Genomic DNA, 27,581 nt, shown 5'->3' on the forward strand with positions numbered 1-27,581 from the left:
TTTATCGGCCGATTTTTGATGAATTTGAAACCATCGGCATATCGGCAATAGCACGAGAAAGGCCGATACCGATTGTTTATTAATTAACTGCATAAAGAAATCCATTATATGTAAAAAAAATTGTTAATGTTGTTAATAAAATAAATGCTGAATAGCAAAAAAAAAACTTTTAAGGTTGTCATGCTGTCTTATTATATTTGTTTTAGCTTAATTTGTGCCTCTCTTATTATGTTGGTCAGTTGAATGTTAATTAGATCCAATCCATGTTCAGTAAAAATAATTTGATGCAGAAATAAACTAGCTTATAGACCAGCTGTATAGTATTGTATACAAGTGTTTAATATCGGTATCGGCATCGGTATCGGCCAGAAGTTGTCTGTTTAAATCTGTATCGGTATTGGCCCAAAAAAAAATCCTATCGGTGCATCCCTTATTACAACTAAACATGTATTATATTTGAAAACAGTCTCACATGAATGATGAGGATTTTGGAGTCTCGGCGTGAAGAATCTGATGTTTTAAGGGCAGGTTTTCCTTTACGTTTGATTTCTTTTTCAAATACTTTCATGGTCTCTTCAAACTCACCAAACCTCAGATACTGTAAATTGTTTCAATGCAAGTTATCACATGTGTCTGTATTTTTGATAATATCACATATTTCATCATATTCGAAAATAAAAGCCCACCTCACTGATCATGGACAGCAGATCGCTTTCACTTGCCAGATTTTCACCCATTTTCTGAGATTTTCTGGACCACATTGATTCAATATCTGGCAAACAAAGTAACATTGCTAAACACAACATATTACTTTCATTTAATAGGAAATGGAACACGATTGTACCCACTTACCCATGCCTATGCAGAGATATATTTATTACTATTAGCAAATACAAACAATATTCTGCTCAACAAATTAGTTATTGTAGACCTACATACAATACCTTCAGATAAAAAGCAACGCAAGCAAACCGGTGAGCAGAACTAAGCTAAAGTCAAACAAATACATAATATCATGATAACAAGGAGCAGGACGAACGTACGCTAGCAACTGTGCTACATTATATAACGGTTTACAAATCAAACCTGGTCAGACTCACCTCGGTACAGTTATTTTACCTGCAACAGTCGTTGAACATATCTGTGGTAATTCTGACCTAAATTATGCGGAAATTTATTAGATATTAACAGCGAATCCTGTGGGATAAACAAACGCTGTTTGGCTAACTGAGAGGGTAACCATGAGGAAGACGCTTTCTCTTAGCAACCGCACCGGAACTGCCGGTTGACGAATACATCTGTCGTAATCATTTTGCAGTTTCCCTAGAAGTTTTAATTGTATTTATTTTTTCCCTGCTTGGTAAATATTTGTTCGACAAGACAAATATGATATGTTAATATATGAGTATTTATTGTCTTTTTTATTTTTTTGAGGTGAGTGACTGAAAATCAAATTCACTCGGTTTAGCATAACTATTTGTTTATAAAATACTAAACACCAAAAAATATTTCACTGTTTAATAAAATAAACATAATTATATTTTAAAGGTAATATTATTTAATGCACGAAACTTGCTACGAATATTTATAACAATGTATTCCACCGAGCATGCGCAAGGAGCATAACCCGGAAGAGATAGTAAATCACGTGGTCAGACGTAACGCACGTTGGTCCGCGGTATGTTTCATTTTGTGTTGAATGATACCCACAAGTTTATCGCTACATCTGTATTTTTTATTTAGCTGAAACGTCCTTACAGTTTATCGGGTGAAAGTAAATTGTTTGAAGCATAAAGCGAGTACTTGCATTTTGTTAAAATAAATAGGTTACTAACAAGACTGTTAGTTGGAGTGACACATTCAAGCTCTGTGTTTATTTTGACAGAAAAGCACAGCACTAGTTTTGGAGTTTGGTAGATATTTTTTGCATAAATGGCTGGAATTTTGTTTGAGGATATTTTTGATGTGAAGGATATAGATCCAGATGGGAAAAAGTTTGACAGAGGTGAGATTAAAAGATACTTTTCCTACTTAACGTTACAAGTCCTCTTTCATAGAGATCAATTCCTAACAATATACTAACCCACTTTTTTGTTGTTATTAGTATCTCGTCTTCACTGTGAAAGTGAATCTTTCAAAATGGACCTCATCCTTGATGTAAATATTCAGATTTATCCTGTTGATCTGGGTATGTAAATCTGTATTGCTTTGCTTTTTGTCATCTATAAAATAAAGCAGGTTTGATGCAAATTGCAAAAAATAATTGTATTTAACTGGCAAAACTGAAAACCCCTTTTTAACACACACACACACACACACACACACACAAAAATGTTGTAATGAATTAAGTACAATTTTTTTAAATTGTGTTAAAAATATTGGGAGGGCAAGCACAGATCTGAATTACTGGTCTTAGCTGAGAGAAGAAAGTCTGTGTTATTTGTATTGCCATTGATAATTGTATAAAATTATTCCAGGTGATAAATTCAGATTGGTGATAGCCAGCACACTTTATGAGGATGGAACGCCAGATGATGGGGAATACAACCCTCAAGATGACAGACCATCGAGGTAACATGGGCTGTGTAAAAAAGCTATGACAGTAATTTTACATGGATAATGGATTGTTAGTTTTGATGCATATGTTTGGTTTACAGGGCTGATCAGTTTGATTATGTAATGTACGGCAAGGTTTATAGGATTGAAGGAGATGAGACGTCCACAGAAGCAGCCACTCGACTGTGAGTGTCATCATCATTATTATTGATTTGTTTCTTCTTTATTTTCTTCCTTAAGCTATAGAGTAAACCGTAATTGACATATGCCTATATATATATATATATATATATATATATATATATATATATTTATTTATTTATTTATTTATTTATTTATTTATTTATCTTACATAGGTTTAAAATGTACATAAATGCATAAGGAAAAGTGAATATATAAGTCATCTCTCTAGTCACTGTTTCTCACATAACCATGAAAAATTTGATAAATGATGGTAAGCACACAGCTGCTGTAACCATTGACTTCCATAGTAAAAAACAATTATTATGGAAGTATTGTGATAAATGATGGTTAGCACACAGTTGACGGTACTCATTGAATTCCATCGTATTTGTTTTTCTTACTATGGAAGTCAATGGTTACAATAAGCTGTGTGCATCATTTATCAAAATATCTTATTCTGTGTTCATCAGAAAAAAATCATACAGATTTAAAACAACATAAGGATGAGAAAATGATGGCAGAATATTCATTTTTGGGTGAACTATGCCTTTAAAATGTTATGTGAACAACTCAAATACATGTTTCTTTCACTGGGCATTTATTCTGTTTAAAGTTATTTCACAGTGCCATCATTGCTGATGTAATATTGTATTATTAATGATGTGTCTCTGTGCAGATCTGCATATGTATCTTATGGAGGCCTTCTAATGCGACTTCAAGGAGACGCTAATAATTTACATGGATTTGAAGTGGATTCCAGAGTCTATCTACTAATGAAGAAACTTGCTTTCTAAATGATGTTCTTCTGATCCCGTGTAACATTTAGGAATTCTCATATTTTTGAAAAACTTAAATGCATTTTTTTTAAGAATATTGTAGCTGTCTTCGGTTAGAGAGTGATTGTACTGAATAGATCTGGAAACTGTGCCCTATGGTAATATGTGTATGAAAACGTATTTGATCATATATGTTCAAAAGTGTTTATAAGACTATTCAGTTGTGGACTTCGTTGTTGTTGTTGACCCTCAAAATGAAAATTTTGAATCACAAACATGTAATGTTACAAATATGTAATTATTTTCTTTTACACCATTTTTAAGTAAAGTAACATTTTCTTTTTATTATGGGGTAATATTTTAATAAGCTTTTGGAGGCTGATGACATGGCCCTGGTGACAAGGCTGCACTATCGCCTATGGTACTTAAAGGGATAGTTCACCCAAAAATGAAAACTCTCTCTCATTATTTACTCACTCTCATGTTGTAACAAACCTGTATAAATTTCATTGTTCTAATGAACATAAAGGAAGATATTTTAAGAAATGTTTGTAACCAAACTATGGACCCCATTAACTTCCATAGTATTATTTTTCCTACTATGGAAGTGAATGGGGTCCACAACTGTTTTTGTTGCAATCATTTCTCAAAATATTTACTTTGTGTTCTTCAGAACAAAGACATTTGTACAGGTTTATAACAACATGAGGTTGAGTAAATGATGACAGAATTTTCATTTTTGGGTGAACTATCCCTTTAAAGAAATAAAATGAAAACTAACCCGCATGGTACTTCCAATTTTTAGGAGCAAATATATGGAAGTACAGCCTGACCCTGATTGAAATCAAATTAAAAGCGCGTGACAGCACTAATGTGTGTAATACAGCTGCACTGTGAGTGCCATAATAAAAATCACAAGACAAAGCAGTCAATTGGGAAGCAGAAGTGAGGGCCTAAACGGGTAACACTTATTTATAAATTATAACCAGTATATCAATATGCCTTTAGCTCAGTTTATAGAGCAAGATATTAACAATTTATAAAAAAAGTTTTAATGGTATGTCAAATGTGCATATTCATACAACAGTTAAAACAAAAACGGAGTTAAAACAAATAAACAAAGGTGTAGCACAGAGGTCCTCAACTCTGGCCCTCGAGATCCACTTTCCTGTAGAGTTTAGCTCCAGCCCTGATCAAAGACACCTGAGCAAGCTACAGTAATCAATGTCTTCAGGAATACCAGAAAATTGCAGGCACGTGAGTTTGATCAGGGCTGGAGCTAAACTCTGCAGGAAAGTGGATCTCGAGGGCCAGAGTTCTGCACCTATAATAAACCCTTTACAATAAGGTTAATAAGTTAACTACATTAGTTAACACGAACTGCACCTATACAGCATTTATTAATCTTTTTTAATGTTAATTTAAACAATTACTAATACTTTATAAAAATTTTGTAAACTTTGTTAAATCACTATGAACTAATATACAAATCATTTTCAAGCTTTATTTCTATTAACTATCATTAACAAAGATTAATAAATACTGTAAAAAATGTATTGCTCATGGTTTGTTCATGTCAGTTATTACATTAACTAATATTAACTAATGAACATTATTGTAAAGTGTTACCGATAAACCTTTATTAATATCCATAATACGTTCGCTGGACGTGGCTTTGTTTAAATAAAAACAAGAAATATTTATATATATATATATATATATATATATATATATATATATATATTGCTTTTCAAAGCGCGACTTTTTTGAAAGAATATTTCAATTGAAATATTCTTTCAAACAAGTTGCTTGTTTGTAGTTTAGGAGCAGGTTTTCACGTGAGGTGAAATATTACACAATAACCGGCAGCTGTAAACGGAAGTGACGTTTGAGATATGATTACCTGTCAGCTCCTGTCAAATTTAGTGCGTTCAGATAATGCATGTAGTCTTTTAAACAAGATTAACAAATTGCCCGTTCCTCACTATTAAATTGTCCCGTTCAGATGACTTTTATTCTGTATTTTTATGACGTCGTAACCAGCTTTATGATTGCGCTCCTGTGATTGAAAGCACCGTCCCGTGTATTACATTCTGCGCGACGAGATGAAACTTGTCAAAATCCTAGTCAGACATTATTAGTCGTGTTGAGGGGGTAAAATGGACTATAGTCGTAAACGGAGGCTGACATTCTCGACTATAGGACTGATTTTCTTACTCAGTGGGATCGAGTATGGTAAGTATGCTACTTATCATCTCTGGTAACCTACATCAGTGAGTATGCATGTGTTTTTTTTTTAATAAAGGACAATCTATATTTGTAGTGTTTTTATTTTTTGTTGTTGTTGTTGTGAGAAACATATTATAGAGTATTATATTTAATGCCATAAAACATTGTGTTAACATAACGTTAGTACTACAATGTAACAACAGAAAGTGCTGTAATCATTTAACTTGTTTGCTTAAATGTTGAAATGTTTGCTTACTACTGGCCAAACTGGCCCAAACTTGTGTTTTCATGTCAACATAATATAAACTGTGTTATAATATAATACTGAATGATATTTAAAGGAATTGAATAAAAGTGTATTCTAAGTGACACATTTAAATTTAAGCTATGGGCATTATTTTTCTGGTTAAACAGGTTATTATACAAACATCTTCAAGTTGAAAAACCAACCCCCTGAAGACTGTTATATTCTTAATCTTTAATCTTAACTAAAACATAAAGCGTTTGAATCGTTACTAATAGACTTAAACAGTTAGAAGTCATATGTAAGACAATTGTGAAACAGATATTTAACTTAATGAATGATTGAATATAGCTATCTTTATCCAGCTCATAATCGATCTTTGTTTAGGCATTCTTGAAATGTTTGTTAAATCAGTGGTTCTCAAACGTTATCGGAATGCGCCCCCCCCACCACCACCACAAAATACACAAAATAAAGTTGTTTTTAGCAATGAAAAATGTGCACTTTAAGTAGACCCCAGAAATTTTCTGAGAAAAAAGACAACAACAAAATTGTAAAAGTCTACATTATTATGGTTTATTTGATGTTCATATTTATTTCAAAGTATTTATCTCTCCTTTCTTGCTACTTACATACTTTTATTTTGTAGTCTTCCTTTTCTCACCCACATTCAGATGCAACCAGATTTATGTTTTATTATATGGTTCACATCTACATATTTTGAAGTCTGTGGCATCATAAAGTTACAATTTTTTTTATATGCAGATATTTATGAGCAAACACTTTCTTAGTTTGCTTTTCTAAATAACAATATTTGTGTTTTCAGCTGTGATTTTGCCCACAATATGGATGTATCTGCAGACACTAAATGCGGCACCATACTTCCTTGGTCTCATCCTTTCAGCATTTAGTTTCAGCGGTCTTCTCGCCGGTCCTCTGTTTGGCCACTGGTCAGATCGCACCCGCTCCACCAAAAAAATTATCCTGTTTGCAAATGTTTTTGAGATTATTGGTAAGTACACTAAACTTACATTGGTTACGTTGACATTATATATGCTGTTGAGAGATGTGACCCTTGTGTTCTCTAATCCAGTATCTTTCTGTTTTTAAGGTAATTTAATGTATTTTATGGGATACTCAAAATGGTTATTGCTTTGTAGTCGTCTAGTTGCAGGTAAGTTTGGATCTGTTCATTTTAAGGATTTATGTATGTTGTATGATGCTTTAGGCTGCATTTACACTGCGAGTCTTCAATGCCAATTTCTATTTGTTGACTATACCTGATAAAAAATCTTATATGTGCATTTACACTAAACACTTGATAAAAACAATTCAAGGTAGACATTCTGACCTGGAACACAGACAAAATGATTATTCAAGGTTTATATACAAGATTTTACCGCTTTATTTCTGTAACAAGACACATTACTTCACAAAGTTGTTGAGTCATCGTCTGTCATTGCACTGCTTAAAAGAGGCATGTGATAACGAGTGGTGTCCACCTGAGTGGACGTTATTTACCAACATTGTTCTTTCGAATTAAATCACTTTAACGGAGTAGTGTAAATGCAGCCTTAGTGGTTTAACTGGGTTGTTCTGTTCTAGGCATTGGCAATGGAGCTGGATCATCTATCTTTGGATTTTTGACTAGAAATACTCTGCCTGATGAACGCTCCACTGTATTTGCTGTGGTTATGGCCACCCGACAAGCTGGACTGCTCATCGGTTAGTGCAATAGAACAATCAAGCCATATATATCAAGATACAAGCGTTTATTGATTATACCAAAAACGCTGTCTACTGGTTACCAGTTGATCCACACCTGCAGTTTAAGGGTGCACTCACATCATCCTTAACTCAACCGTACCGTACCCAAGTACGATTGTCCCCACTCGTCTGCCCTGAGTGTAACACTTTACAATAACATTCATTAGTAAGTCATTAATAAACATCAGTTAATGCGTGCTGCGCAGATCTTTCGTCATATTACATTAATAACAGTAAGAGAGATTTAAAAGCATATTAGGATCAGTCTGCTTCCATTCACTTTCAAGCTGCTTTTTGTTATAAAAGGATCGGTGCGCAAGCGTGCATGATGTCAAACACACCTGTGTTATCTGGTGTCATTTGGGATGCAGTGACGGTACATTCACATGGGGCGAAAGTGTTAACGCTTGACTGAAGGCTTGTCTGAAGCATGGCCAACAGCCAGTCACAGTGGCCGCAACACATGTTCCGGACATGCATAAACATAATTGGCTGGCTTGCACTAGGTTATTTGCATAAAGCGATCTGATTGGAATGCATTCGTCAATGCAATGCGTGACACACGGCTGTATGTATTTGTGCTACGCAGTGTTTTACAACGACAGCAAATGTGGGGTCCTGCACTATTTTTCATACACATTTTTTGAGTTTCATTGTGGACAATTCAATTTAATTTCTGGTAACTGGTAGAATAATATAGTTTGTTTTTGTATTATTTCCTAGGTCCTGCATTTAATATCTTTCTTAGACTGTGTAACTTTCAAGTTGGACCTTTCATAGTGAACAAATTCACATCTCCAGGGGTAAGTTCACAGTTTCAGCCACTGTAGGCTGTTTGAAACATCAGTGGATGCTTGCAAATATGCGTTACACAAATGTCTTTTGTTTCAGGGATTCATGTGCCTGCTGTGGATCCTTCTGCAGTTTGCTGTCATGTTTATGTACTGGGACATCAATCCTCAGGATGATGCACATCAAAGGAATGGGGCGGTACAAGTAGATGTGCATCAGGATGAAGTTGAGGAAGAGGATGCAGAGAGCAAACCTTTAGTTGGGCCTAATGAACTCACTGGGTCATACGGCACAGTCACCAGCGTCCAGATTAGACCCAACAATGTTTCCCCTCCACCAACACCCCCACCTAAGGAAGTAACCTCAAGTCCCTTCAAGAACTTTAGTGCCAGCAGAGGTGAGATTAGTGAAGATAAACACTTATACCCGGTTTCACAGACAACAGATTTTCACAGATTTGGCTAGTCCTAGAGTTAGACACGTTTGAGTCTTAACTGAAAATAACTCGCACTGACAGATGTTAAAATATGCCAGTGCAATTGATTTGTCTCAATATATACACCAGTAATGTTCTTTTCTAAGGCATGTTTATAAAAGTTGCTTAAAGATTTTAATTAAACTACGGCCTAGCCCTGGCTTTAGCTAAGCCGTGTGTGTGAAACCAGGCCTTAAGGGGGTCGCAAACCGGACGCGCAGCTCAGGTATTGTACACCGGAAGTGCACAGTAAATAGAGCAAGCTTAGTCAGATAGCATCTACTTCAAAATGCAAAATATACGTTAGCAGCCAATGATAATCGCTAACGATTTTGGACAAATGTGATGTTATTTAATGTTAAACTATGTGAGTGACGCTGTGTGGCACGACAGGGATTTGAGCAGTGTCCTAGTCACAGCGGACAGACGCCGCCAGGTGGTGCCTGTGTGCCTACACTCATAGCAAACAATGTGTTCTGTTTTTTTAGAACAGCGTGGAGGGGGCTTTAAGGGGGTCGCGCACTGGACAAGAAACGTCGTGTCGTGTCTAGGACAACTCGGAGGTATCATACACCGGAAGTGCACATTAAATAGTGCGAGTTTAGTCAGATAGCATCTACTTTAATGTTAAACTATGTGAGTGGCGCTGTGTGGCGCGACAGGGATTTGAGCAACTTCCTGAGTCACAGCTGGACGGCGCGGACAGGCGCCACCTGGCGGCGCCAGTGTGCGTATACTCATAGAAAACAATGTGTTCGATTTTTTTAGAACGGCGCTGCGCGGCTGGTGTGCGATCCCCTATAGAAAACATTGTGTTCGATATTTTTATATCCGGTGTGCGAACCCCTTTAGATTTCAGTAAACAATTAAAGAGTTCAGATGCAAAAGCCACTAAACTCCACCTTCATCAAAAATGAGATAATGATTGGCCATTCAGAAATACCATTTTTAGTCAGAATCCAATAAGAGTCTGATAAATAAATGCTATTTAACAACAAATTATGCCAGATACATTTGATTGTTGTTTAATTGTGATTTTAGAAATATCAAGTCTTTCAAGTACATAGGACATTGCAATGCAAACATGGCCACCTAGTGGCGCGAATTCCCTAAAGGGATTTTGATAGTTATGAACATTTTAGATTTTCCATATTGTACATGATTTTGTTACATATTTATTTGTATGATTAAAGTGATATCTCATTGTTTTATTCTGCAGAGTTTCTCAGAGAGGAGGTGGTTGTGCTATTGGCAGCTCAGTTTATCACACTGTTTAATCAAACTGCTCTGGAGGTAAGTACACATTGCAATGGCTACCTTAAATTTACATTTATGCACTTAATTTACATTATACTGTGCATTATCCATAAGAAATGAACTCATGATGTTAGTGTCCAAATGCCATGCTCTTCAAATTACAGTAAGTGTAATAATTGTATGACTGTCTCAACAGACTATGGTGACTCCTCTGACGCAGCAGTATTTTAACTTTGGCGAGCTGGAAAACAGCATCATGTACTGTTTATGCAGCGTGGAGGTGATTGCCGGCTTCCTGTTTGTGCGCTGGTTGAGTAAGCGTGTGACGGAGCGGGTGGTGCTGGTCGTCGGCCTCATTCTCAGCAATATTTCCTGCGTCTGGTGTCTTATATTTTTGGCCAATCCCCAGGGTAAGAACATACAGAAGTGGATGTCATGAGCTGTACAGTCCCCTTCATGACTCGAAAGCTAAAGTTGTTTGGGGTGTTTTAGGTGGATACGCGTGGCAGCTGGCGGAGTTTATCATCGGGGTTTTCCTTCAGGTCCTGGGTGCCCCTTTTGTGGCGGTCGCACAGGTGTCTCTCTTTTCAAAAGTAACATCAGAGAAAACACAAGGTCAGTCTTAAGAGCATGCATTATATAAAAATGATCAGAAAAGGTGCAAACTGTTGTCCAATAAATTGTCACTACCAAAAAGAGATATGAGTATTACAAATATTAAGTAAGTAGATGGGGTGACACTGTAACAGACTGTAAATGGTTACAGTAAGTTGTAAGATTTGCTCATAAATACTCAGTGCTGTCTTTTTTTATATTTGTTGTCAGGATTCAGTCAGGGAATTCGCCGTTCTGTCGGAGGGCTGGCCACCATTCTCGGTCCTCTATGGGCGGGCGGTCTGACCTTTAACCTTTATGTGATGCTGGGAGTGATGATGGGCCTGCTTGTAGTGCTCACTGTGAGTCTAAAGCTTTGTTTGTATTTATGCCCGCCTACTGCATTGCACCTGCATGCGCTCCTCTCCCTACGCACCAGGTCTTCATACTTGACGCTATGTACTACTATTTTAATCGACAAAGTTGAATGTTTTCCATAATGACATAATTTTTGCTATGCGGTCTCACATGTCATGCGGATGCGTCAAGTATAAGTAATCCTTAAGTGTGTACATTTGGAGCACGTAATTTAGTAGTGACTAAATAAGACAGTATGAAAATGATGATATTTTTGTATTTAATACATCTATATAGTTAGACTTTAACTCTTGTGAATGATTGACAGATTATGGTAGCGATCTCGTACGATCGTCTGGTGGAGCCAGTGACCACAATAGACAATCCCACAGACTCACAGTCCGAGGAATGTGACCAGGTAATCACTTAATGACATTTAGGAAGCAACATAGCAAGTATCATTGTTTTATAATAATCACTGCTAAAACCATTTTTTTCATATTATTGATGGTAACTAAGAATCTGGAGTAGCATACCATGTGTTGCATACTATGCAGTGTGTTACAATAAACCTTTAAACAGTGGTATGCTATGTTTTTGTCATAGGACCTCAATATTACATTTAAATCAATGAGCATAGCCTACTGTTTGAAATTAAAATAAGTGTGTCCCAAATCGTAGGATTTCGATAAAAGTACTATTTTTGCTATTTCTAGTCCAGTTTTTCCTTTTAAAAATTCAAAGTGCTATTTAGGCAACAACAGTCCAAGCACTTGCATACTTTTTTACAGACAGACAGACAGACAGGTAGATAGATAGATAGATAGATATACAGCTAGATAGATAGATAGACAGACAGACAGACAGACAGACAGACAGTGAGACAGACAGACAGACAGACAGACAGACAGTGAGACAGATAGACAGACAGACAGACAGTTAGACAGATAGGTAGGGATATAGATAGATAGACAGACAGACAGACAGACAGTGAGACAGACAGACAGACAGTGAGACAGATAGACAGACACACAGACAGTTAGATAGGTAGGTAGGGATATAGATAGATAGACAGACAGACAGACAGACAGACAGAGAGACAGATAGACAGACACACAGACAGTTAGATAGGTAGGTAGGAATATAGATAGATAGACAGACATACAGACAGACAGACAGACAGTGAGACAGATAGACAGACACACAGACAGTTAGATAGGTAGGTAGGAATATAGATAGATAGATAGACAGACAGACAGACAGACAGACAGTGAGACAGATAGACAGACACACAGACAGTTAGATAGGTAGGTAGGAATATAGATAGATAGATAGACAGACAGACAGACAGACAGACAGACAGTGAGACAGATAGACAGACACACAGACAGTTAGATAGGTAGGTAGGGATATAGATGGATAGATAGATAGATAGACAGACAGACAGACAGAGAGACAGATAGACAGACACACAGACAGTTAGATAGGTAGATAGGGATATAGATGGATAGATAGATAGACAGACAGACAGACAGACAGACAGACAGTGAGACAGATAGACAGACACACAGACAGTTAGATAGGTAGGTAGGGATATAGATAGATAGACAGACAGACAGACAGTGAGACAGATAGACAGACACACAGACAGTTAGATAGGTAGGTAGGGATATAGATAGATAGATAGATAGATAGATAGATAGATAGATAGATAGATAGATAGATAGATAGATAGATAGATAGATAGATAGATAGATAGATACAGACAGACAGACAGACAGACAGACAGACAGAAAGTGAGACAGATAGACAGACACACAGACAGTTAGATAGGTAGGCAGGGATATAGATAGATAGATAAACAGACAGATAGACAGACAGACAGACAGACAGTTAGATAGGTAGGTAGGGAGATAGGGAGATGGATAGATAGACAGACAGACAGGCAGGCAGATAGGCAGACAGACAGATAGGCAGGCAGGCAGGTAGATTGATAGACATGTAGATAGATAGACAGACAGACAGACAGACAGACGGACGGATAGATAGATAGATAGACAGACAGACAGACAGACAGACAGGCAGGCAGACAGACAGACAGATAGGCAGGCAGGCAGGTAGATTGATAGACATGTAGACAGACAGACAGACAGACAGACAGAGAGACAGATAGATAGAGAGACAGACAGGCAGGTAGACAGATAGACAGACATACAGTTATAACACTAAAAACAAAATTACAAAGAGTATCAAAAAGTACAGATGTGCTACACAATAAATATAATGTACAATACAGCAATACAAGGAAATATACACAGAATGTAAACTGTACAATTGTAGTTCTTCCACAATCAATTTTATGTGCGGGTTCACATGGCTTTTTTGTTTTCAGGAAATTGTCACAAGAACAGTCAGCAAATGAATGAATAATCTAAAGGAACACAGGAAACCAAGCAAAAAGAGTCTCATAATATAAGATTTTTGTTCTCACTGCTTCTTTGATCAAAGAAACGACTCTTTTGAAAACCGTACAGTTCTGCTATATTTCCTATGGAAATTTCAGTAGATCCGATATTTTATGAGTTATTATTGATGACAAGTCCTGAGAGAAAAAATCCTTTTACTTGAGCCATGAGGTTTTTATATTGTGAATAAAGAGAATAATGGAGTGCACTGTAAGAAAAAAAATGGTCTGTAGCTGTCACTGTGCAGTACTTTTAAAAAGGGTCCTAATGTACCATTTGGTGCAGATATTTGGTACCAATATATACCTCTGAGATAGTAATATGAAAGGGTACAGCCCCAGTGACAGCCAATGACCATTTTTTGACCATTTTATTTTCTGACAGTGTAGGATTTGAACAAATGTAGCTGATTGCTCCATTAAAATAGATTAATGGTGCGTTTTTGAAACTATGAACTTTATATAGGTCATTTTAAGGAAAAATAAGCTATATGTGCTAGGAAAAGATTTCAGTGTATTGGGGTACAGGGTTAAATATCAGTGTAAAAATAACCCTCATTATCTCTCATAATGTGCAGTTTTCTGAGAAAAGCCCAGGGATCAAACACAAGTATATTGTTTTAAAATGCTTTGATGCCTTTGTTTTGTTTGTATGTGGGAGTTGTGTCATAGTTGAATCATTACTGTACACAAGAGGGCGCCCTTCACCCAAAAACAATTTAGCAAACATTTATGGGGCCAATTACATTTAGGGGCAGTTTTCCAGACCAAGTTTAAATTAATCCAGAATTAGGCCTTAGTTATTTTAGGACATTTAAGTAGTTTTACAAACCTCACAAAAACTATACGGGTGTGCATTTTGAGATAAATAAAACAATGTGACTGATATATGTTAAAATATGTCAGTGCAAGGTGTTCTGAAATTAAAGCGCAGCTCAAACATGCATTTTAGTCTAGGACTAGGATAAGCCTTGTCTGGGAAAGTTTAGGTTTTTCATGTATTAGTAACTTTCTGAGTTTACAGTAAAAATATTCTCATTTACAGAAAAAGTGTACACAATTTTTTTCTGATTTTTATAATATGCACTAGCTTGTATGTAATGTTAGTTAGTTTGGTATCACTTCACAATAAAGCCCTATTTGTTAACTTGTAAATGTACTTGCTAATACGAACTAACAATGAGCAATATTTTGTATAGTGTTTATTAATTTTTGTTCTTGTATGATAATATAGTTTATTGTTCATTCATGTTGAATGAATATTGTTGAAAAAATTATTGTGCAAAACGAATCATTTTGTAAATGTTCAAATAAATATTAACTACAATTAATACATGCTAAATATTATTAAAACAACAACATATTACTCACTTTTATCACATTCAATTTATATAATTACAAAACTGAGATTATAGTTTGTATTGTTCATTTTGTTAATAGCAGAAATGCTTTGTTTCTAATCTATGTTCAGTGGTGTAATGCCTTATTTATTTTTAAAGATTGATTTTTGTGGTATTTTAAGTATTGTATACTGTGTCATAAATTTGTATTCATTTATAGCCATGTGCTGATATGTGTCACCAAAAACAAGATGATTTATAAACGGTTTTATTTGTTACATATTTGTATTTTATTTTTAAGCAGATTTTAGTCATTTTGTTTTTATTTATATTTTAATTTGTCAATATTTAAAAATTCTAAAATTCTTTCTTGTTTTCTAATCTTTTTTTTTGTATAATTTAGATTTCTAAAGAAATATCTGCAATTTTTGTGATAATGTCTACTTAAAACTTTCTTGTTTTTTTGTTTATTTTGTTTTATTTTACTTGCTGATATTATTTTTTCAAATGTTAACATACATAAAAAGCCCAACTAATATAAAAAATATGTAATAAATAAATATTAAAATTGAGGTTATTAATAGAATGTGCTTTGGCGGGCAACTCACAGACACTGTGCGGCCAACCTAATGTCCATTCTGTGCTGTACATTTCTTCATCAAGTGAAACTTTTTGATTGATCTTTCCAATTTTGTGTTTATGTGTTTAGTTTAATTACTTTGATATCAGCCATAATGAAATAGTAATACCATGGTTATTACATATACGTAAATCATTCTGTATGTCTACCATATTCATATTTTTCACATTTCATGTTATTTACATGGTATGGACTTCCTTCCTAAAATGGTTTATTTGGAGTATCAATAATATTAGATGAATAAATCTAAAGAAAGATTTTGGTTTGATTCTAATATATTTATTTTACACTAAATCTGTGATTAAACAAAACTCATTAGAACGATGCAATGCAAATATAAAAAATAAGGGTACGTTTGAAGAACACTTAGAAATACATATGAAAACTTAGAAAAAAAATCTAAAAACATTTTTAAAACAATAGCATACCTATTATGTTAAAAAACATAATTAACACAGAACTTAGCTGGGGATTCTTTGTGCCTTTCTGATAGTGCCTTTTAATCTAGATTAATCTCATACAAAATAAACTTAATTTTTTGCATAATATTTGAGTTTGTGCTGTGTGTTAATATTTTGTATAATTAAACACACACACATACATATATATACATTTAAGAAATGTTTTATTTATATATTGTTTTTTAATTTATATATAATATAGAGTATATAAAAATATAAATAAATATATATATACACATTTAAATGTTTCTTAAATACATACATGAATGTGTGTGTGTGTGTATTTATATATACATAATAATTACACACAGCACAAACTCATATGTTATGCAAAAAATTACTTTTATTTTGTATGAGATTAATCTAGATTAATCTATGCCCAGCACTAATTATAATATTATCATGTAGTTATGATCAGTTGTAAGACATTTCTTGCCATGTGTGCCACCATTCAAACTCTGAGTTTTATGCAAGAATCAAAATAAACTAAAAATACATAACAAAATTCATGAAATATTAAAAGTCAAAAAGTATTATTAATCTGTAAAGTATAATTATGATAAAAATGTATGTGTAGTTAAGCTAATAATATTATAATATACAATCAGACATATTTTTTAAGCAATTAGATTGTATTGTATTTCTGCGCACTTATAAAAATACAATTAATATAGATCAAAAACGATTCAGTGCTTTTAAAATGTGCTTGAGCTCTGATAAATATTGCAGCTTTATACGACAGGGGGCGCTGTGTTTCTAAACACATTAAAGTCCATTTTTCGTAATGGGAGTCGCTAAACGATGGGCGGAGCGAAAAAGCTTGCGTTTCATAACGTTGCTTACGACATTTTTTGGAGGGTGGGGCAAATCTGGTGGCCTTTCGGTGAACTCTGTCATTTTAGACTGTTGCGAGGTAAAGAATGAAAATGCTGCTTGTTGGCCATGGTATTTCGGTTATGTCGTGGTGAAGCAACCCCTGCCCGAAGGACGAGTCTGACCGATCCATGACCCAGCGATTCGGGTCAGAAGTTCAGAAAATGTTACGTTCTAGTTGAAGTCGTCGGCTCATATCAGTATAAACACAAAGTGAAAAGTCAAAAATAATGGACATAAGATGTAGTTGAAATTATAATTAATCCTCTGATTTTTTTGTGTAGTTTAAAATAAGATTGGGGATTTGGATTGTAAGAGATTTTACAAAAATATTTTTTAAATATATTTTTATAGCTTATCAGAAAATTACTGAATTTAAAATCCTCTATAATAATGTATGGCAGATGCATTTAGATGAAAGTCTGTCTATCTGCCTATCTGTCTGTTTGCCTGTGTCTATATATCTATCTTCTTGTCAGTTTTCATAAATTTCATGAATCTACTTTGGAAACTAGGTTATGTTTGAAGAGCACTGGAACTTACAGTATTAAATAAAGAGAAACAAATGCAATGTCTTGCTATCATGGTAAAATGTTTAGATTTCAGCTGTTTTTCTGCATCAGTGCAACAAAATGAGATGTAACAGCCCTGTGAAACGGGGCATAACTTTGTTCTCTCAATTAGGGGAAGCCGCCCTAAAACAACATTTGTTCTTCCCTTTTGTCTCATTTAATAGGTTTAGTTTGTATAACAACAGGTGTCCGGTGATGAAATTTCCCAAATGCTGGATATTGACAAATTAAAAGCCATAGACAATCACCATCATTACTACATAAAAACAGACACAAAACAAAAAGAAAACAGTTTATAAAACTTCTCCCCCCATGCATTCACTTCCATTTAGTGTTCGCGCCCCCATGAGCATCAGGATTATTGCCCCATCTGTGTCACCAGTCCAGAGCCACGCTAAGCCTCTGGGCTCTCTGCTGAGCAAGGCACCCAGATTGTTAACCCTGATTAACTTGATGTGGCATTCAGAGGAGAAACTGTGAAGATCAAATGCATGGCATGACCCAGTGCCCCGCCGCTGAACCGTGTGCAGATTGAAGTGAGAGAGGACGGAGACAGACACTTTCTAAAACAACCCTGTATCACATGAAATACGTTCTGAGGAAACTATTTTGCAAATCGCAATTACGTTACATGCCAACATATAAGCAGTGCTATTACGTTGGTCCTTAACCTAATATAAGCAGTGCTGTTACGTTGGTCCTTAACCTAATATAGCCAATTTATTGCAGTGCTATTACGTTTGTCCTGAACATATACATCCAAAGCATAGATTAAATCGTACTATACCATACGATACTGTTCATCGCATTCAAGAAGCGTGACCCGTAGCCAGAAAAAAAACTCTGGGTGTGCATCATAAAATCTGTGTGTGTCACAGGCAAGAAAACCAGAAACGCTGAGGAATTCAGGTGCTGTAAATCCGGTGGACAGGACAAGATAATTTATAACAGATAGTTGACATGGTAAGCAAGTTAATATTTTTTAATAAAAAACGAAATAAGACGAATAGCATACATTATTGTTGTTGCGGTGTGTCACGTGACAATCATGACCGTCGCCATGGACACAAGGGGTCGGATATTTAGAGTTAAATATTTTTAACTTACGCGTGAAATGGTTGATTTTAAAAATATATATATTCTAAGTAAACAACAACAGCCCAGGTTTAGTAAACATTTTTTTATTGAAACTATAAATAAATATTCTGCATCCATTTTAGGTGTGCCACTGTGGGTGGCTCCCGCACACCCGTGGCTACGCCCCTGCCGTGACCCAAATCTCGTTCGCACATCATCGCGATGTTTATCATCTATTTACAAACGTAGCCAGTCGCCACATCTTTGTGAGTATACCATTAAATTTCTGTTTGTTCGATATTAAATTCATTATATGTTTTTTATTAATCCAGATCGGCTTCTAAATGTTGTCTGAATTGTATTGGTCATCTATATTACATTCTTTTTGTTCAAAATAGTGATTAGCGCGTGATTAAAAGTCACGTTATGTTAGTTACCATTAACATAACGTGACAGATCCTCGATCATTTTATTATATTCATATTTTTGAAATTAACTACCAATGTACTTCTACTGTGGTATTTTGTGTTTATAGTACACAAATCGTACCATGTTTCTACCGCAGTTAGTTTACTTCTACTGTGGTATTTTGTAGTACAGTAAGTTAACAGCAAACCATATGCTTTTACCACAGTAGTTCAGCCTTTTTATGCATAGTAAAAAACAATAACAACAACACCATGCTTTTAATACATTTGATGTACAATTCAGAAATCTTTAGACATTCAGATTCTTCTTTTTTGGTCAGTTTTAATCTATTGCCGTTTTATTTATTTATTTATCTTATTATATAGTCTTATGATAGTGGGCAGATCTTGGGGTTTGTTGTCAATAGTTATACACATACAATGTTTAGTAAAAAAAGAATTAAAAAATCCAAAATTTGTAATTCACAATTTTTTGTCTTGCAGTTTCTTCACATACATCTCATTCTCCATCTACACACTCCACAACATTTAAACCAATGGCTCTTTTAAGAGCCATCACCTGCAAAAGCTCTCCTACTCAGGCATGCACTCACTCTCCAACTCACACACATGGCACCTGGATCCAGAACACGCCATAGTGCTTGCTACAAAGAAATTGGCAGTGCCTCCAAAAAGAGGCATTGTAAGAGGCATTTATTTGTACACATGCATTTACCAATTGAAAAGCTTTTTGTATTATAATGCTTTTTTCACAGACTGTGATGATGCATTTCCACAGTTATTAACATGGTAAATCTAACAAAGTTTATGTTTATATATATATATATATATATATATATATATATATATATATATATATATATATATATATATATATATTAGGGCTGGGCATAGATCAATTTAGATTTGAGTATTTAGGTATTGAATGTGATGCTGGAGATTGTATAATTATTTTTCACTTTTCCTCAGTATAAAGTGTTTTATCATTCACATTTTTGTGTTGAAATAGATTAGCCTATCCCCTGTATGTCATTGATGCGCTACTTCAAAGATGTGAGGAAAAGAACATACACCTGCGAGTAGTCTGTTTGTTACTTTGCCTGTGTTATTGCCTCACATTTGCAGGTAAGCACCCTTTTTTCTGTGTAAAACTGTATTATTGTTTTTAAGAAAAGACCTTTAACTTATTTATGTCATACTATGTTTAATCAGAAATCAGGTGAGGGCATATCACACAACATTGCCTTGGCCGTACCAGCATTTCATGTTTATGGACACAAATTGCCCTGCCAGGTAATTCATTGACTTTATAGGGATATCAGGACATATAACACACATCATTCACTCCCTGTTTGGCCTCAAATTTTCCTGTCTATGCACTACAAAGCTGAAATTAGCCAGAAATGCCTAAAATAATCTTTAATCTAACATTTTTCCAACCTGACGTTTGTCTAAACTTGTTTCAGAGATGCAATGTGTAAGACAATCCAGTGGAAACCGTTTATGTCAAATCTGTCTGGGTCAAACTAATCACTATAAGCAGAGGATTGTTATAACCAAATTGGTTTCCTTTGTTTCTTTTTATGCAGATTACCTAATTTGTATAATAATTACATTAATATAAAGTAATAAAAAGAACAGCTTTAATATTTTTACAAATTAAAAGATAAAATACCATAAGCAGTAGGGTCATGCTTTGTGTACAGTATGTGATATTATACCACTTTGCTTTAATCATAGATCAAGTACAGTACCAGATGGCTTGATGGGTTTGGGCTCACAGACGGGGAAGGAATGGAAAGGCTGTGGTCTTTCCTCCAAAGATTTGCCAGAGTCACAAAGGAGATGACTCCATCTCATCGCCTTGACCTACTGACTGATGCCCTTTTGCATTATGGACGGTGGAAATCAACTGACATAGGTGTGTCTACTGCTGTATAACCTTTCAAAATTCTGAGCTGGTGGTTCACTGTTTATACATTTTTATATTTTCTGGAGTGAAGTTGATCACACACAAAATGGCAAGCATACTATAAGTAGATTAAATTGTCTTTTCAGAGGTGCAGCTCCTGCAAAGAGTAGACAAAGCAGAGAAAATATTGATTCTCGCTCCTCAAGAAGATATCTCATGTCATCAGAGAGGCACCAGGTAAACAATGAACATAAGAAGCAGGTAACAATTAGTTGCAGATGGGAGAATATTACATTCCATTTATAAGTGCATTTAGGATTGATGCGTGTCTTGTTTTCTGTTATTGTTGTTGTATAGTGTTGATTTCTGAAGGAGACATGGAGAGATGGAAAAAGCTAGCCCAACCGAAACCAATAAGTAAGGAACTGAAGTTAAAGTCTTAAATACTGTAAGAATGTCATGAATACTATTAACAAAGAATATTGCAAATGTAATACTTACCTTTCCGTGTACAGTGATAAAATATAATCATGTTAAGAAGTAACATGAAATGAATGACTTTATTAGAGTGGTAGTAATGTCGTCTTTTCTTCAGACACTGTCTGTAGATGGAAAAGGGACTACATCATCAGACTGATTCAGTTCTACAAGTTCAAGTAAGAGTTGAATGTTTTTATGTAAGACTATGGTAATTACAGACGTCTTTAAAGGAAAACACCACCGTTTTTCAATATTTTACTATGTTCTTAGCTCAACTTAGATGAATTAATGCATACCCATCTTTATTCAATGCATGCACTTTTAGTCTTTGTTAAGCACTTCGTGAATGTGTTGGCATTTAGCCTAGCCCCATTCATTTCTATGGCTCCAAACAAAAGTTTTATTTTGTGCCACCATTCTTACTCGTGTAAATACATGAAAGTGTTTGGTGGCTTCTAAATTCATCTCTGTTTGGAGCCATATGAATGAATGGGGCTAGGCTAAACGCTTATACATTCACAAGGTGCTGTACAAAGACTAAAAGTGCACGCATTGAAAAAAGAGGTATGTATCAATTCGTCTAAGTTGAGGTAAGAACATAGTAAAACAGGGCTATTCAAATCTTACCCTGGAGGCCTGGAGCACTACAGAGTTTATGTACCATTAACTACCTGTGATTTTCTAGTGATCATGAAAACTTTGATTAGCTTGCTCAGGTGTGTTTGATCAGGGTTGGAGCTTAACTATGCAGTACTCTGGCCCTCCAGGGTAAGATCTGAATAGCCCTGTAGTAAAATATTGAAAAACGGTGTTGCTGATGTGCTTCAACGTGTGATTATAGTAATGGCATAGTTTTGAAGGAAACTGTCACCGGTGGTTATAAATTAAAGTATTGCAGCATTATTGCAAATTTTCATGTGGTGTAATTAGTAATCTATTACCACCAAGGCCTTACTTGTAACATATGTTTGGTCAGGTGTACCACGGTAATTCTTTCTGCTTGCTAGCTACTTAACTTTTGTGCTGTACTTTTTGAAATGTGTAGATATGGGACTGGTGAGTCACACAAAAAGGGTGAAACAGAGTAAGCAGTAATCTGTCTGTTACTGTTCTCTGATCAAGTGTGTACATAACGTTTAATACTAATTATTTGCTAACCATTGTAGAATTGAGGACTCTGCTGAACATTGAGGAAAAAATACAGAATCTGGAGAAGATGGCAAGAGTCTGATTCAAACTTCCAGTCTACCCTTAAAGATGTGGCTAGAACTGAATCAAGGGAGAGAGCAGTCCTCCTCCACCTGAGAAGAATATATCCAGGTATAGTGCTATAAGTGGATAAGTAGATACAATATGACATTATAGGTTTGAACTTAAAAAGGACTATAATACAAACTAATACATTCATTTTTTTGCATGTGTGTTTCCTAGCTTTGCTTCAGATGGGCAGGGCATTGCCATTAGATTCTCCAAGCAGGTAGCGACAATTGATTTTCAGGAATCATGTGATCCCTCTTGGCATGTCTACTTCTGCTTTAATAACACTGTAAGTATAATTACTTAACCCTAGTAACCACACAGCAGTCACTCTAGTAACCATCTGACAAACTAACTACCTGCAAATCATATTAGAAACCACCTGGTAACATAACATAGCATTTTGTTTTCTTTTGTCTTCTAGATTGAAGAAGATGATGTTTCGAGGAGTCTAAAAAGGCGAGGGATTGATGCCTTACATATGAAGACTCGGGCAGCTGAGGAAAAGTGCATGCTTTACAAGGAAATGAGAAGTCTAAGGGGCCAGTCACACCAAAAGCGTTTATGGCAGTTGCAGGCGCCTTTTTTGAATGATATTCTATGGGCAGTGTGTGTTTGCGCGCCGAGCGCCTTGCGGGTTTTGCCGCCTGCCGCGCACGCGTTTTTGAAGGAGCGCTGAGAGCGGAGAAGTGCCCGACGTCATTCGGGTCTTTCCATTGTCCAATCGAATGAGGGGAGAGGCGGGCCTTACGTTGTGGTGAGTGAAGTTTACAGTTGCTTTGAAGAACCGGACTCTACTCGCTCACTCTCTCCTGCGTGTTTCTGCACCTCTCACCCTCAAACAAGGTCAGAGCAAGCGTCCTCTTTTTAAAGTTTCTGCTAATATGACAGTTAACAGCAAAAGAGCGCTCACGCTTCAATATTTGATTGACAAGACAGCTGACTCGGTGGTTGCTTAGCAATATGAAAAGCCGCGTCGCACTGCTCTTTTTTTTTAAAAGGCATTGCGTCGCGCCTTGCGTTTGCAAGCGTTTATAGCGCTTTTGGTGTGACTGGCCCCTAACTGAACACCCCATCAGGAGCAGGCCTCTAACATCTGTGCTCTAACATCAAAGACACTGAGCAGCCTGGTGCAAAAGCTGCTCTCATTCAACACCTCCAACACCTGGAAAGAAAACTACATCAAGCCATTGTGATGTTTCACCCACATCTATCGGACATTGTTCCTGCAGACAACCCCCACTTGTGTCAGGCCCTCCCCATGCCAAGCATACAGACACTGGTATACAATGATAAGAGTGATAATGATGTAAATGTGGATAAATATGATAACTAGCACTACAGATTTTTTGTTAATTTTTAGTCTGATATTGGATTCTGTAAAAAGAAAGATGTAAAATGTATAGTATATGTTGCAGCATATCATAGAAACCTTTATGGTGGTGTAATATAATGCTCGCCTTACTTGTGCAAACATGATGCTTTACTAGATCTGATTTATTTTAAAACGTAGATACTGTTTTTAAGCACACATATTCGCAATAGTCTGTGTGAGGACAAAATTGTGTGTTTACCATTGTGATGTTACTTATTTACTGTAATGTACAAATGTGGTCAATGTGTGTAAGGTGTTTTGTTTTTGTGAGCTAAGTTAAAATGACAAAGTATTGAATCTTGAATCCTTTGAAACAAATACTGTAAAAGTTTGTAAAAAATAAAATGTTTTCCACAATGAGTTATAGTCATGATTTCAGCTATTGTCACAGCACACTTTAAAGGTGAATGAATAGTGATTAACTTAATAAATGACTTAACTGTTATACAATGATTTTACAGTCATAATCCACAAGACAGACTGCCACATACAGTAGGTTCTTAAATAACCATTATTGGCTTAAAATTCTCCCGAACTATGTTGATGTGGATTAATACTTTTTTCTTCCCATTATATTACCTTAAGTATTATATAGTTCGTTGCTATGGTGGTTGCTATGAGGCTGCTATCACTGAAACGTAGCTTGCACGTGTTTTCTTTTTAAATTACATTCAACATTTTACTACAGAAAACAAAATTTGATAACTCAACAATATGATCATTTTCAACAATTTCTCATTCTCGATTTTGAGAAATTAGTTTTTTGGTAGCAGAAGTTTACAGAAGTGCATTGTGTTGAAGGCGGGGTTTGCGTGTTCTGCTGTTTCGGCGTTGTGGCTAGAAGGGATACAGCAACAGCAAAATCTCGCTGATGAGCGCTGTTATTATCCTAATCCTATCCCCAAAACCTAACCCTAAACCAAACATTTCACGCGATTTAAGACAAGTTGTATCACATCTAGACAGATCCGCTGTTTCCATCCGAATTCTACCCCAAACAGAACCCTAAATTGCGTAGCTGTATCCCATCTAGCAAAAAAAACACTGTTTCTGCTAAAATATCTTTAAAAAACAACTTTTTTTACATTTTCTTAACGTAGATCATCTAGATGCAGCATAATTAATAGTTTGTCTGAACTAGGTGTTTATATATTCAGTAGATATATGTTTTTACAGCCCTACTTTGCAAACTAGAACAACTACAATTTTAGTGCTTATTTGTATCAAGCTGCATTACACACATGTAGGGAATTGTAGTTTTTTTTAAACATTTGTGTTTTTCTTATAATTGGAGGTTGTAAATAGTGAGTTGAGGTGTTTAGGGGGATTGCCCTGCTGAAAAAAACAGCATACCAGCAAGACCAGCATATGTTGTGTTTTGGTGCTGGTTTGCTAGTGAACACCAGCTAAACCAGCATCAGCACCAGCATTAGCACCAGTTAAACCAGCACTAGACCAGTATTAGTACCAGCTAAACCAGCACCAAACCAGCATTTGCACCCGCATCCCATGCTGGTCATACCAGCAAGACCAACATATGTTGTGTTTTGGTGCTGGTATGCTGGTGACCACCAGCTAAACCGGCATAGACCAGCATAATTCCCATGCTGGTCCATGCTGGTTTTTTCAGCAGGGTGTTAACACACTTATACAATCAGATTTTTAAGTATTTAATTGTTAAATAGGTTTAAATTAATTTTAACCATATTTGACAGTGTCCCAAGTTGTTGACTATATTGACATTATAACTGAGGTCAAGAGCTCTCATTAAGAGTTTGTCCCATGTCTATAGCTCCTTGCCTTATTATAAGCCTTCAAAAATGCACCAAGGTGATGTTTCAAAGGTCCGTATTCCAAAGCAGGAGCCATGTAGATTCTTTATACTGCCATATGTTATTCTGCAGGTCAAGACCTTTATAACAATGTATTTGGCTTAGCTCTACAACAAACCTTTCATGTTCTCATTTCAAGTACACAAGCCATCTCAGGTGTAGTTTCAGAGAGCACTTTGAAAGCTCAATAAGGTTAGATAAAATAAAGCTGTTTGTTTGTTTCTGGCTGTGTAAACAGACCCCACACCTTGATGAATACCTGGTGTTGGCCACACAGACAAACTGTGCATTTCTGTTTGGGCTTATATGCATATGTTAATGCTGCTATGATAATTAAATTAAAAACATAGCCTACCATTAATAAATAAGACCATAATCTGATGGGTAGTCATCTCCGATTGTAGGCTAGTAGATGATTATTAGGCCTATTGGTTGTCAAAACCCAGATTAGCAAACATTAAACACAATGTTTGCTACATAATGTATGCTCTATTGCATCTTTTGTAGGCTATTTATTTTTGTTTAAATGCTTTCTTTTGAACTCAACTAAAAATGGCAAACAGGCCTATTTAGTTTATCCATTAGAGTTCCATTCCCCTCCTTCCAAACCTGTCACTTTGAGAAACATTTTAGCTATGTGTGCCAAATACAGTATAGGAAGCCTATGTATTGTTTCATGGTCCTTCTTTCTAAGCAGAAAGACAGGCCTGAGCAGTATGCAAACTATACCATAAATGTATGTTGATCAGGTGTGTCAGTCCAGTCATAAAAATTCTGCCCACATAAAAAGTACTAAAGTAATTTATAGTAAATACCCATACTATAGTAAAGTGTAGTATACAGTTTATATTATTTAAAACTTTGTTAATGAATGCTACAGCATATTGTAGAGTAATAAATACATTTTAAAAACAGATGTGTTAAAACAACACAATCAGTTTTATTATTGGAACACCAAATTTTGTTACTTGTGTTGTCACTTTAATTTAAAACACAAAATGACACATAATGTGAAATTACTTAATCATTTAAAAAAAGTCCTTACAACTGAGCAAAGCCAGTTTTTTAACTCATGATGGGTTTCAGGTCTCATTTTTTTTTTGTATAACTTTCAATTCATATATAAATATATATTTCTGTCATGATGGTTCATTCATAACATTAAATGTGGTAATAGAGATTTGCTTCAACTTCATCTGTATGATGGAGGAAAATCACTTTGATAAAGCAGATACACATAACATCATCATCATCGTTCATAGCAACCATTATATTTAAATTGTACTGTTCAGTTGTATATCAAAGTATCCACAAGTATCACTACTGCTCTGACATAAACCCACTTTTCGATATCAAATTTGCCAAATACCTCTCAGTGACAGCAAGACTGCGAAAAAGTTGTTAAAGTTATGTAAAGTATTTAATCATAACATGAAATCGATCTTTGACTCACTGTATTGAAAAGTATGGTGAGGTCCTTGCCAACACCCAACCATACCGAAGCATTGATAAAAGATGAAACAATAGGCTACTTATCATTTACAACCTGTGGCCTAAATTCAGTACAATAGATATTAATTGGTCCCCATATGTCCCAGGTAAAGGGACCACACTTATGGTGCCAACAAATGACAACAATA

At 35.4% G+C, this 27,581-nt stretch overlaps 3 protein-coding genes and 2 long non-coding RNA genes across 11 annotated transcripts in view; 4 read left to right on the forward strand and 1 right to left on the reverse strand.

Moving 5' to 3' along the window:
- Positions 1-1,258, reverse strand: part of armc9 (armadillo repeat containing 9) — a 51,543-nt gene extending 50,285 nt beyond the window's left edge. For all 3 annotated transcript variants that reach the window (XM_065259394.2, XM_065259393.2, XM_073813479.1), the window contains exons 1-3: positions 1,101-1,258; positions 687-772; positions 473-598 (exon numbers count right to left, since the gene is read on the reverse strand). In XM_065259394.2, the coding sequence (XP_065115466.1) occupies positions 473-598; positions 687-761 (201 nt within the window). In that variant the 5' untranslated portion in view covers positions 762-772; positions 1,101-1,258. The remainder of the gene's footprint in view (positions 1-472; positions 599-686; positions 773-1,100) is intronic.
- A 387-nt stretch (positions 1,259-1,645) lies between these two features.
- Positions 1,646-3,860, forward strand: polr2h (RNA polymerase II, I and III subunit H). Its single transcript, XM_065259875.2, has 5 exons — positions 1,646-2,005; positions 2,105-2,188; positions 2,478-2,571; positions 2,658-2,741; positions 3,416-3,860. Exons 1-5 carry the CDS (start codon positions 1,933-1,935, stop codon positions 3,531-3,533), a joined length of 453 nt encoding a protein of 150 aa, XP_065115947.1. The 5' UTR covers positions 1,646-1,932; the 3' UTR covers positions 3,534-3,860.
- Positions 3,861-5,390: 1,530 nt separating this feature from the next.
- Positions 5,391-17,902, forward strand: mfsd8l1 (major facilitator superfamily domain containing 8-like 1). Of its 3 annotated transcripts, none has more exons than XM_065259397.2 (12): positions 5,391-5,750; positions 6,815-7,000; positions 7,100-7,162; positions 7,594-7,713; positions 8,479-8,558; positions 8,647-8,944; positions 10,242-10,315; positions 10,476-10,689; positions 10,772-10,894; positions 11,105-11,235; positions 11,559-11,648; positions 17,745-17,902. In XM_065259397.2, exons 1-12 carry the CDS (start codon positions 5,675-5,677, stop codon positions 17,748-17,750), a joined length of 1,461 nt encoding a protein of 486 aa, XP_065115469.1. In that variant the 5' UTR covers positions 5,391-5,674; the 3' UTR covers positions 17,751-17,902. The 3 variants fall into 3 exon arrangements, with proteins under 3 accessions (XP_065115469.1, XP_073669626.1, XP_065115467.1); XM_073813525.1 differs by lacking the exon at positions 17,745-17,902 and adding an exon at positions 14,273-15,936; XM_065259395.2 differs by lacking the exon at positions 17,745-17,902 and adding an exon at positions 13,623-14,410.
- Positions 17,903-18,517: 615 nt separating this feature from the next.
- On the forward strand, positions 18,518-20,996 carry LOC135740861 (uncharacterized). Of its 2 annotated transcripts, XR_012335951.1 has the most exons (6): positions 18,518-18,543; positions 18,801-18,923; positions 19,569-19,767; positions 20,095-20,210; positions 20,298-20,378; positions 20,826-20,996. It is a non-coding gene; the product is annotated as an uncharacterized lncRNA (long non-coding RNA). The 2 variants fall into 2 exon arrangements; XR_010529281.2 differs by lacking the exon at positions 18,518-18,543 and having other exon boundaries at positions 18,551-18,923.
- Positions 20,997-21,141: 145 nt separating this feature from the next.
- On the forward strand, positions 21,142-24,456 carry LOC135741210 (uncharacterized). 2 transcript variants are annotated; one of them, XR_010529374.2, is made up of 6 exons: positions 21,142-21,234; positions 21,355-21,414; positions 21,593-21,653; positions 22,644-22,797; positions 22,909-23,023; positions 23,159-24,456. It is a non-coding gene; the product is annotated as an uncharacterized lncRNA (long non-coding RNA). The 2 variants fall into 2 exon arrangements; XR_012335952.1 differs by having other exon boundaries at positions 22,909-22,954.
- The last annotated feature ends 3,125 nt before the right edge of the window (positions 24,457-27,581 follow it).

This window comes from Paramisgurnus dabryanus, chromosome 24 (genome assembly GCF_030506205.2).
Source record: "Paramisgurnus dabryanus chromosome 24, PD_genome_1.1, whole genome shotgun sequence".
Classification (NCBI taxonomy): domain Eukaryota; kingdom Metazoa; phylum Chordata; class Actinopteri; order Cypriniformes; family Cobitidae; genus Paramisgurnus; species Paramisgurnus dabryanus.

Excerpts from the sequence above, each read along its gene's own strand:
- polr2h (XM_065259875.2), top strand. The coding sequence starts at position 1,933 with ATGGCTGGAATTTTGTTTGAGGATATTTTTGATGTGAAGGATATAGAT. Across the intron at positions 2,006-2,104 it reads TGGGAAAAAGTTTGACAGAG|TATCTCGTCTTCACTGTGAA; the intron begins GTGAGATTAAAA and ends TGTTGTTATTAG. Across the intron at positions 2,189-2,477 it reads GATTTATCCTGTTGATCTGG|GTGATAAATTCAGATTGGTG; the intron begins GTATGTAAATCT and ends AAATTATTCCAG.
- mfsd8l1 (XM_073813525.1), top strand. The coding sequence starts at position 5,675 with ATGGACTATAGTCGTAAACGGAGGCTGACATTCTCGACTATAGGACTG. Across the intron at positions 7,714-8,478 it reads ACAAGCTGGACTGCTCATCG|GTCCTGCATTTAATATCTTT; the intron begins GTTAGTGCAATA and ends ATTATTTCCTAG. Across the intron at positions 8,945-10,241 it reads GAACTTTAGTGCCAGCAGAG|AGTTTCTCAGAGAGGAGGTG; the intron begins GTGAGATTAGTG and ends TTTATTCTGCAG.